A 12,504-nucleotide genomic window follows, 5' to 3' on the forward strand; every position below is an offset into this window, starting at 1 on the left:
AATGCTATGGAGGAAGAAAACTCCATGAACAAAACGAAGAGATAGTACACAAAGGATCACCGTCCAGACTATATAATTATTGACATGAAATCAATACAAAAACATTTTAATACAAAAAGATTCATCAGAAAAAGAAGCAATTCACAGTTTTAAAATTCTAAGCTTCATTTATACTCAGGGAAATGTAATCATTGAAATCACACTAACATACCATTTCCAGTCCAAGGGACTGGCGGGAAAAAGTAATGAATACATTAAATGTTTAATCTCGGTGTACAGGTGAGAATGTACTTGGAATCAGTAGTTTAGAGAACAACTTGAAAATACCTAGTAAAGTTGAAGATGCACACACCAGAGACTCAGAAAATGAATTTCTAGGTATTTGCCCAAGAGAGACTCTTGCCCATGTGCTCAAAGAGAGATGTACTGGTAACTAGCATTGTTCATAAATGCAAATAAAAAAGACACGTTAATCCAGATAGTGCATAGATAAATGGCATATTATACACTACAATACCATAAGAAGATAAAAATTAACTAAATAAAAAAGTATATGTATCAATGGGTTAATCTCAAAAACACAATCTGGAGGGGTTTTCTTAAAGTAAATTTGTAAGTGGTAGAATAATATGTGCAGTATGATACTATTTTATAAAGTTTTAAAACATCCAAAATGTATTGTATGATTCCAAACATCCACAGTAAAGGCACACAAATAGATACAGATACAATAAGCCCAGTTATTTAGGATAACAATTCCCTTTAGGGATCGTACATGGAGATCAGGTGTGCCCCAACTGTTAGGTGAGTTATTTTAAAAATAAAAAGAATGGAAACAAAGGAAAATGTTAAGACTTGACAAGGATTTGAATAATGGCTATTATATTATTCTTTATATTTTTCTGTTTGCTTAAACTATTTCAAAGTTATGAAGAGTAAAATTCTTCCCTTCCCACAATGATTCCAGTTTGCGTAGCTAACATTTTATTGTTTTCTTCAGACGTACTGTGTCTTCTTTTCCCTTTTCTTCTCTCTTTCTCTCTCTCTTTCCCTCCCTCTCTCCCTTTGCCTTCTTTCCATACTTCTTGCAACGTAAATGGTACTACAGTTCGCTTTTTTAAAAGCTTAATCATATATCATGAACATTCTTTCAATTAATATTGCCTTCTTTTTAATGTTTCCATAGCATTTTGTTTATGAGTATATCATTATATATTAAACTATTTCTCTAGGGATAAATATTTAGATGTTCCTAATACCTTGCTGTTAGAAAAAATACTCTAGCAAATAAAACTTTGTATACTTGATTATGGAAAGCAGATTTCTCTGCATGAACTTCCTGGTAATAGACTATGAATATTTTCCTTTTTGTTAGTTTCTGCCAAATTGTTTTCTACAAAAATATGTCGGCTTAATCCTCATCAGCAGTCTGTAACATTGTACATCTCCCTACACCTTTACCAACACTGAATGTTAGAGACATTTAATGTTTTCAACAATGTGAAAGGTGAAAATGATTGCAAAGATAAATAAGTGAAGCTCAGAGAGGTTATTCAGCTTGCCCCAAATCTCTCAGCCAGTGAAGAGCCGCTCTAGGATCTGAGGTCTCCTTACATTGGGTACAATTGTCTTTTTTCTTTTCTTTTCTTTCCTTTCCTTTCCTTTTCTTTTCTTTTCTTTTCTTTTTTTTTTTACAGAGTCTTGCTTTGTCATCCATGCTGGAGTGCAGTGCCATGATCTCAGCTCACTGCAACCTCCGCCTCCTGGGTTCAAGAGATTGTCCTACCTCAGCCTCCCAAGTACCTGGGACTACAGGCACGCACCACCATGCCAGGCTAATTTTTGTATTTTTAGTAGAGACGAGGTTTCACCACATTGCCCCAGCTGGTCTCAAACTCCTGACCTCGTGGTTCTCCCACCTCGGCCTCTGAAAGTGCTGAGATTACAGGCGTGAGCCACCGCGCCAGTCTTTTCTTTAGTTTTCTTTAGAATAGATTCCCCATTCCAGAGGCCTCAGATAATAAATGTATTATCTGAGACGAGAGGGAGAACTTTTTCTAGTATCAGGGATTACTTTAATATTAATAAATAAAACTTGAACCTTGAGGGGCTTTTGCCCTTGTTTCTGGAGGTCATTGGGGTGGGTGTCTGACTGGGACATGGCTGGGCAGTGGGGCTGGAGCATATGGCCTCTGCAGCAGAGGCTCAAAAATCATATACATCTTTATCTTGAATATAAATACTCATCTTGAAAACTTTGGGTAAAGTGCACACTTTCTATGGTGCATGTGTTCAGCTATGTTATTACATTCTTCCTTTTCAGTTCTAAAATACAAGAAGAATGACGAGGATGAATCACTTAAAGAGAAATTGTCTAAACTAAATATTCATTCAATTAGCAAGAAATCAAAAAGAGTGACAAATCATTTGAAGATTCTGACCAGAGGAGAATCACAGGTAATTTTTCTTCTTGGACCACCTAACTTTTCCCAGGGAACATGAATGCTGATATTTTTGTGAGGTTTTGTTTTGTGAGGACTATTTCTAGAATACTGAGAATCAAGGTAATTGCCCAATGCTGTTCTCTTCTCTCTCTCTCTCTCTGGAAAATAGGGATGGGAGTGGGAATAGGATTGACACTGTCTTAGCTGTGGTGCTTCTACTCAAGAAACAGACAAAAGAGAGAAATGGACATAGGACATGGGACATAAGATTGCCCCAAGAGTCCTGATGATCATCATCAACTAGCACATATTCTCCATCAAGGCAGTGCCCTTCTACCATCCTGTTTTACTTCTGCTCTTAAAAGTCGTACTTTTCTTCAGGATTCCCTTGATATTCATTTTATCTTTATTTCATCTATATAAACAAAGTGTTTAGAGGCATAACTTAGTGTGATTTTTTTTTCTACTCCTTATCCTTTTCCTCTTCTCTCACTTCCCAGATGCACAATATATTAGTGAGTAACAGTCCTGTGTCAGCTGTTTAGCCTAGCTTAAGCCACTTTCACCCAATCCCTAATAAATTATAGATGGATTAGCAAAGACTCTTAAACTTTAAGGTGTGTTAAGAATTACCTAAAAAGCTTGCTGAAAGACAGATTCTAGGGTTCCACCTGCCTCAAGGGTGCAATCTAGAAGTCTGTATTTTTGCGAACACTCTAGGTATTTTGAAGCCAATGATTTTAAAGTAAATTATCAATGGAACACACTTGCAAAAAAACACACTTTGAGAATCACAAGATGGAAAGTTCATGGTCCTGAGATAGTAATACAGTGAGCTTCTAACCAAAATTAGGGAAGATAGTTCCTAGTATACTATATAGTCCTTATTTTTTCCTTCTCTTTTGCCTATCACTCACATATTAATATCGCTAAGACTTTTAGTTTGAACAAGAGGCAACCCTATGGTGGTTCGTGTTGGTTTCAGACAGCTTTGGGCGCTACTATGGTCTTTTCTCCTTCCATTAAGTCTTTGCAGCTTTCTGGCCACTTAGATAGAAGCAGCCCCTTCAACCTCTGCAAAGGGCTCATATATTGACTCTGTATTTCAATCTTGACACTATTCATATTTGCAGGAGTCAGCACAGGGAAGAAATTAAGAACAACATCTTTGAAGTTATCCTAACCTGGGTTTGAACCCTACCTCTGCCACTTAGTAAATATTTGTTTGGGGCGCATAACAAATTCAATGTAATCGTCTGTAAATTCAGATTCTCCTAGTACTTAACAAATGGGATGGTTGTGAGGATTAAATGAGATGATGCATATATAAAGAAAGCACCTAACACAGTGTGTAAACAATATACTTTGGCTGTCATTATTATAATAAATATCATCATAATTATTTTATATCATCGCCTGGTATGGTTATTTGTCTTTGAAAGTGCAGACTTTTCTTCTTATGTGATGTAAAGTCCTTCATACATGGTGTATTAATAATATTTTTTACTTCCTGTATTTTATAATGTTTTGGCATTTTAAAATACCTTTCTGGCTGAGCAGACTGCCCTCCTAGGGCTAGCCAATTCTTAGGGATAGCAAATAACTGGAACACAACTTCCATATGCAAACCAATCAATCTTGAGTGTATAGCTCTAACCACATCCTTATCTAATTCTTACACACCAAGCCAGTATCTCCTTGCCCTAAATCATTTCAGGGCCCAGTACCAGCAACTACAGATTATCCCATGGAGTTATTTAAAATAGCCAGTCCTATACTCTTTACTCTGCTCCTGCCTCACCTTTCCCAAGGAAATCCCAACAGAGGTTCTGGTCTAGACTTTCTCTTTACTCCTATCTTCTGCTACTGTACCAAGACCTAGTGCTTTGCCTCTGACCCTGTGTGGCATGTGGTGACTCCTCTCTCTGGGACCTGTGAGTATAATAAACTTCTCCCTTCCAAGTCATGTTCTTGTTTCCTCTTGTGACTGTACTGAATTTACCAACATGTACATTCTTAGAACACAAGGCTTGAATTATTTTTGTATTTACTTCTTCATATCCTTCTAGGGGCTAACTGGGTCCGTTGCATGTAAGAGGTTCTTCTCAATGTGGAACTATAATGTAAGAAGTTTGGGACATTTATGGAATATGCTCACATATCAGAGAAATGACAATGAAGACATTTCAACTAAAGACAACTATATTAAAATCAAATTGGAAATTTATTTAAGAAGAGATTGTAGCCATAATAGAGATAGGCATGTGTAAATGTGGTGCAAACAATTCTCCCCTAGTCTTTGGGATTTTGCTTCTGACTCAAGACAATTTTATTAAGAAATAATAGGCAGCCTCTAATTCTGGGCAGGCTTTTGAATAAGCTGTTATATTCTTTAACATATTTATCATCAGCTTCTTATATTTCTCAGTTGTGAACTAAAAGTGAATTGCAGTTAAAGTAGCCTGAAGGGATATTAATTAGATTTTTCCCCTTAATCTTTTGAGGGGATGTCCTGTCAGCAATGAAGCATTTTACTGTTAATCAGAAAATCAGCTGCATAGGCTCGACGGGAAAAGAGATAAATCTCAGATCAATCAATTTTGCACTTGTCAGCAGCTCAGGTGAAATATTGGTAGAATTAGGGTGTAAAGCTATTACCCAAGAGGAAGATTCTATTCAATTCATCGTACATATATTGAACTCCCTTGCACCCAGCACCATGTTAGAGATTGGGAATACAAAGATGAACAGGTGTAGGTTCTGAATTCAGACTGCTTGGGGTTGAATCTTGATCCTACTACACCATGGGTAAGTTTCTTTAACTCCCCATATTAACCAGGGTAAAGACCACACATCTGTTCACAAAGAGATTCCAAAGGCATAGTAGGCTAAATCAGGTAGTTGTTTATTTCTCTCTTTCTCTCTCTGTTTTATTTTTTTAGAGACAGGGTCTTGTTCTTGCCCAAGCTGCACAAGAGTGCAGTGCCATTATCATAGCTCACTGCAGCCTCAAACTCCTGGGCTCTAGGGATCCTCTCTCCTCAGCCTCTCGAGTAGCTCAGACTACAAGCATGTGCCACTGCTCCTGGCTGCTCTCTCTCTTTTAAGAGTCCTGAGATGTGAATCCAGATGAGCTCTGCTTCATAAGATCCTTCAGGAACCCAGTTCCCTCAGTGATTTTTCTAAACATATTGTCTTCATCTGCCTGGTTGAAGCTGGATTCCTGCCATGTCTTCTTTTGAGTCCCAAAGAAATGTTATAAGGCCAAGATTCAGACATGAAAAACAAGGCTTCATCCACATCCTATTTGCACAAACCTGGTTACCAGGGCAGAGACGGCTGCAAGGGAGTCTGGGAAATGTAGTCTCTAGCAGGGCAGCCAAGTGTCCAACTTGACTAGAGGTGTGCATTCTATCAGTAAAGGGACAGCAGGAGGAATGTTAACAATCTCTGCCACACCTCCTGAAGCTTCTGCTTCTTTATCTCTAAAATGGGATTAGTCATAATTCCATTGTATATGTGTAAGAATTACAATGAGAAAATGGAAGAAAGGTTTCAGCAGTGTCTGGAACATGGTCAGTGTTTAACAAATGTTCGCTATTATTTTCATTAAAACAACAATAGTTAATCCGAAACAACCAAAATCCATCAGTGGAGAGAATCACTTAAACCATTAACCAGGGTTATGAGAGCAAACAGGAGAGAGCAATTAATTTTCTACAGTTTGAAGAATAGGAGAAAAGGGAGGATTTACAGAATGGGTGACATTTGAACTAGTCCTTAGAAATAAACAGGATTTTGCAAGGCAGGAAATGAACAGCAGCATATTCCAGCAAAAGAAAACAACATGGAAAAGGCTTGCTTATAGGAAAGAATTGGGCAATATTTCTCTCAGTGTGATTCTTGAACCTTTTACTTTGGAATCATCTGGGTCCTAGCCAGATGATGTATAAAATAAAATATCTGGTGATGACTCCTTGGAAACTGCATTTTAAAAAATCTGCCCTAGCGTATTGTTACACACACTGGACTGAGTTGGAGCATAGCAACCCTAAGGCAGAGGATGCTGGATTTTGTGGGGATTACAGAGAACTCTGCTGCCTATTTAATCAAAAGCTTTCTAAATAAACAATATTAAGAAATTTAAAAATAAAATAAAATGTCACCATTTTTGATCCATTTAGTTCTAATATCAACCATCTTAAATTTAAAAACATATGAACCAAGAACTGCTATGGTTACAACCCAGTGCCAAACTTAATAATACATATCCTATTCCATAAAACATTTGCATGTTCACACAGATTTTGCCAGGATGAGGCTGGTTCAGATCTTGTTTTGTAGCCATTTTAATTGCCAAGAAATACTGCTTGCTATTAATAGCAGTAATAAATGTGTGCTCCTAGAAATTGCCACAGCATATAAAGCATATCTTTCTGAATTCTAGTGGATGTACATGTAAGATGACAAAAAATAACTGAATACATGTGACACACTCTTAACTCTGCTGAGTTATCTTAACAGAAGGACTCTTTTTGCTAAGATTATTTATTATCCTTCAAATTTGAGTTGATAAAGAATTTTCACATTTCTTTCCTTTTTTTTTTTTTTTTTCTGAGATAGAGTCTCGCTCTGTCACCCAGGTTGGAGTGCAGTGGCATGATCTTGGCTTACTGCAACCTCTGCCTTCTGGGTTCAAGAGATTCTTCTGCCTCAGCCTCCCGAGTATCTGGGACTACAGGTGCTCACCACCATGCCTAGCTACTTTTTGTATTTTTAGTAGATGCGGTGTTTCACCATATTGGCTAGGCCAGACTTGAACTCCTGACCTTGTAATCCACGCCCCTTGGCCTCCCAAAATGCTGGGATTACAGGCCACATTTATTTAACCATGAATCTAAGAATATTTTCTAAATAAGCACTGTGAAATAAATTGGAATGAATCACATGAACAAAACAATAAGTTCTAGTCAATAGATCAAATGTGGCTATTTTATAAACCCAAAAATGTGATATGGTTTGAGTCCATACATAATATATGCCATTAAAAACTACAGAGAAAGTTTTACAGTCCCACATCTACCATGGCATGGGTGAAGCTATGTGGAAATTAACAACAGCAATTTGAACTACAGGACTAGGACTTGGCTTTGCTACACTAACTGAGCATCAGTTGTGCTATGTACCAACAGAGACAGTATGTGTTAAGACAGACAGCATATCATCAAATGTTTTCATATCATCAAAGAATTTTCTTTTGTAATGTGCTGGACCAATATGGTCTGTGCTATTTTTAAAAATATCTGTTTCATTTGAGGTAGGAAAATAATTTCATATATATTTTAGGTTAAAGACAATACCTTTAACAGAGAAGAAAAGCTGTTTAGAGCTTTAGAAAAGACTGTGAGGCTTTGTGTGAAGAACATTTCACTCTGTCTTCAACACATACAGGTAGGTGAGACACAACTGTTTTCAGTGTTCTACAGGAACGTATGATACAAAGCATTGATTTCCATGGTTATTTTGAAGAGTAAATGTGACTGTTCCTTCGTTTATATTATGACACTGGATCAAAGTTGGAAGGATGCAAACTGCTGTTAAAGGAAGCCAATATACAGAGGTGTTTTGCTGTTTGACCTCTTATCTGCTCCACTCCCTCCCCAGTCCAAATAGTCATATTGTGGGATTTTTTGCTCAGATGATTGCCTTATGGACCATCAGCATGCTTTCTTTATAACAGAGATGAGTTCGTTAACACAAAATTGCAAGAGACAGAAAATTTGTTTGTTTGTACCAACACAATTATTTGTAGTGCCTAAAATAAGTATAAACATCAATATAAAGGAAAATAAATTGAACTACAAAATCCTATTAACTACAATATGCAAATGCTCCCATGAGATTATGTTAGAAAACAGAAATACTCCCAGAAATTTCCGGTCCCATAAGAAGTTGTCCTGACCCTTTGAGAATCACTGATTTCAACCAGCTAATTGGAGTACAGTATGATTATGCTCAGTAGAAAAACCAGTCAGGTTTCTTCTAATGGATCTCATAAAGAGGAAACAGTGTCCTTCATGCCACCTTGACAATGGCTATGACCATGAGACATAGAAAGTTAGTAGTGTTACATGTCAATCAGTTACTAAATGATTCCCTTCTGTATTCCAGAAGTTTTTCTCTTGTATATCTTGGATACCTGTTTCTGAAGCAGTTGTTTGCACTCTTCGATAAAATATCAGAATGATTTGGAGACAAGTTTCCATGTTATATAAGAACATGTACTGTTCTGTTCTTATTTATTATCTGATGCAAAGCCTGCCTTGCAATCAGGTTTGCTATTTGCTTCCTAAAGTGCTGCCTTCTGTGAAAAGAAAACCAAAAACAGTTAATAACAGCCAGAGAGCAGTGAGAACCCTGTCCTTTACGTATCTTTCAAGGAGTAAATGGCTCTTGGGAACATCTACAGGAAAGTCTTCTATTTCCACTAATTGATTCAACAAAAAATGTGAGCATCTTCTCTTAAAGAGAGCATTAAATTTTCTAAAGAAAATTGATGAATTTAAATCAAAGAGGAGTGATTTTTAAAATAAGGAATTTGTAAGAATTGCAAGCTAAAGAATAGCTACTGAGGGAATTTAAGATGGACTGTTTAATCAAAGAGGGTCATATACAGAGTACTATGAGAAAGTGGCATAAGGAAAATGTAAGGAAATATATTCTTCCAAGCAACCTGATTGCACAGAGCATTTATAAAATGTTTGTTGTTCCTTTTTTTAATAACTTCTCAGTGATAATTAAAGGTTATGCTGATGAAGTCCACATTTGGGATACATTAATCATACTGACCTCAAAACTTGCCATTTTTGTAACTTTGTTTTTGGGTTTCAGGATGCCATGCCCCTGGCTCTGCAGAGTGTAATGGACCTTCAGGAGATTTCATACAACAAAGACGATGAGACGGGCTATTCTGAGACCCTAAGTAATGCCTTAAATTCGTGTCATGACTTTGTAAGTTATTTATATTCACAGATAAATGCAAATTAAATAGTGAGGTTGAAAGGAAAGCTACTTTTCATTTATTTTTCTGGAGTCAGAAATAAAACATGCACTCAAGCAAATACTAATGTCAAAATTAGTAGATTTAAACGGGATTTTTAAAATCATTTAATATTTTTTAAGTGGATTAGTGAGGATTTTATTATGATGGAAATTTAAGGGGACCACAGATTTTATTTCTAGGGGTAACCAGTGGCAATGCTGTTTTTAAAATCAATATTTAGTTTATGTCTGCATGTGAAATGTTAATAATTTATTAAGTTAGAAAGCTATGTTTTTCTTTTTCTTTTTTCTGGGACAAGATCTGACTCTGTTGCCTAGGCTGGAGTGCAGTGGAACAATCTCAGCTCACTGCAACCTCTGCCTCTCGGGCTTAAGCAATCCTTGCTTCTCAGCCTCTCAAGCAGCTGCAACTACAGGGGCACACTACCACATCTAGAAGATTTTTTGCATTTTTTGTAGAGGTAGAGTTTCACCGTGTTGCCCAGGCTGGTCTCAAACTCCTGGGCTCAAGCGGGCTATGCTTTTCTTAAACAAGTCTCTGGAAATGCCTTGAGTCCTTACAGAAAGGGCAAAGGTACTCTCTGAGGATATGACACTTATTAACACACTATATATTGGAAGGCAGAGTCTTCCTATTGAGAAAGACTTTTATTTGAGAGTCATATGTTATTTATTTTGTTCCATGGTAAAACATTTATTTTCTAAGAGTTCTATAAAATGTATCTTGGGAATCATAGAAACATGCTTGAGCCAATAACACGTTTTAGTAGTAAGTTACTTTGGGTAATATTAATTTTAATTTCTGTAGGTATTATTATTTCATAGCAGCATTTCAAGAATTATACAGGAGATAGATCATCTTGAAAGGGACATTTTTGTGTTGGCATTATAGGCATTTTGGGTAAGACAAATCTTCATGGAGTGGCCCTTTTATTGGAGGATGTTTAGCATTTTTGGCCCATCAGGCTCAAAATCTCAGTAACATCCCCCCACATCAAGACGTTGTGAGAACCAGTGAAGAGTCTCACATACTTCCAAACCCTAGGAAGTCATACAGCCCCCAGTCTAGTAGAAACACCACACAGAAGCATTTTGCTTTTCTGGCACTGGGGAATGGAAAGTCAGGCTTACATCTGAGCTAATATGATAGAGAAACAGGTCAATGACGGATGGATGGATGGATGGATGGATGGACAGAAGGATAGATGGATACAGACAGATAGATGATGGTGATGATGAGATAGATAGATAGATAGATAGATAGATAGTTTTTTTATGGTATATGTTTAATGGAAAAGGTGTGGCTAGTTCTTTATGCATTTTCTACATTTAATTACAGAGAGCACACATTCTAGAAAAGTCTTTAAAGTTTGCTCTTTAGCTTAATTCCAATACATTAAGTTAATATGTATTTATTGAGTAGCACTTGAAAGTGTGGTATGTGGCTTCTCTCTCAGCAAGCATGCTGCAGACTTTGATAGAAAGAAGATAGAAGGTGTCTTGCATACCTTGCCTAAAACCATAAGATGATTAATTAGGCTAAGTTTAAAAAAATTGTGAGAAGGCTCAATATAAAAGTAACTTTTATGGATAACATATATAGAACTCTTTTTAAAAATCGAATATTAAGAACTCAAAATCTATCTAAAGGCAGAGCAGTTATTCTTATCTGACCATGAGTGATACATATCTACACATTTTGTTAGGACAAAATATTAAAATCTAGTTCTTATTTGTTCTAACCACAATTCCTATGTAAAGGTGAATCATTTTGTGTCTATGAGTCACTGGATTTTATATATGTATAATTATATTGCAATACTGTAATTAGATTACCTGTAGAATCCAGTCAAGTCACAAACGTAGTAATTTATCCCAGATATAGTAAATACAGTAAATAGATTCTTTGTTTACTAAGGGACTCATTAAACAGTCTGTGGGTGTATATTGATTATCTCATAAACTGGACATCAAATTTAATTTGTGTTGGCTATTGCTGGTGCCAATAAGAGATTGGTTTCTCTCTCTCTTCTAGGTTTCCCATGAGTTCAGACCAAGTTACCAGGGGCCATTTAAGTTAATTAATGCAATCTACTGCTCAGATACTGATTCCCTAGGATATCCTTTGGGTTACAAAAGAGAAACCTACTTCCAAATTATCATAAAATATCATATAATCGTACATGATAAAGGGTAAAGTAGGGCAGTCAGCAAATGTAAAACAGAAGTGAAATAGAAGAAATCAAATCTAGGATGATCAGGTTATGTCGTGAAGATGGGCAGTTCTATGAAGTTCATTTTCAATGATTCAGGCCAAAAAGTGTAAACAATTTGAGACACAGAAATAACATCAGCTTAATCCTTTAATATATTTAAAAGAGAACTTATAGGCCAAGGTGAGAGAATTGCTTGAGCCTAGGTGTTCAAGACCATCTTGGGCAATAGAGTGAGACCGTATCTCTACAAAAAAATTTTAAAAATTAGCCAAGCATGGTGACACATTCCTGTGGTCCTAGCTATTTGGGAGGCTGAGGTGGGAGGATGGCTTGAGCAGAGGCTGCAGTGACCTGAGAAAGTGCCACTGCAATCCATCCTGGGCTACAGAGTGAGACCCTGTCTCAAAGTTAATTAATTAATTAAAAATAAAACAAGTTACAACTCTGTGGTCTTTTCTGTCTCAAGGTTAAAATATCTTTATTAAGGGGTTGCTATCTTTATAGGGGATATAATTCCACTACCAAAAATAAGCCTCCAGGGTAGCCAGGGATTTGGGGCTGATATGGGAAGAATAGGGTACAGTCTCCTATGGGATTAACTATATTCCTTTTGCTGCCAGCAAAAGGTGGGAGCGATGTGGTGAATCTTTTACACAGTTTTGGTAGTCAAAGGCTAGAGATTCCCCCTACCCTCAAGTGCTGGCTCTGGGATGAGAAAGAAGGGGAATGAAAAAGTGTTGAAGGAGATGACAATGACAAAACCAAAGACTGTAGAGAAAAAG

The 12,504-nt window shown here is 36.7% G+C and overlaps 1 protein-coding gene across 1 annotated transcript in view; it reads left to right on the forward strand.

Moving 5' to 3' along the window:
• ARHGEF38 (Rho guanine nucleotide exchange factor 38) overlaps nt 1-12,504 on the forward strand; it is a 134,401-nt gene that overhangs the window by 102,616 nt on the left and 19,281 nt on the right. The window contains exons 7-9 of the mRNA XM_033214915.1: nt 2,324-2,457; nt 7,791-7,895; nt 9,336-9,455. Of these exons, the coding sequence (XP_033070806.1) occupies nt 2,324-2,457; nt 7,791-7,895; nt 9,336-9,455 (359 nt within the window). The remainder of the gene's footprint in view (nt 1-2,323; nt 2,458-7,790; nt 7,896-9,335; nt 9,456-12,504) is intronic.

This window comes from Trachypithecus francoisi, unplaced genomic scaffold (assembly GCF_009764315.1).
Source record: "Trachypithecus francoisi isolate TF-2019V2 unplaced genomic scaffold, Tfra_2.0 Lachesis_group1, whole genome shotgun sequence".
Taxonomy (NCBI): domain Eukaryota; kingdom Metazoa; phylum Chordata; class Mammalia; order Primates; family Cercopithecidae; genus Trachypithecus; species Trachypithecus francoisi.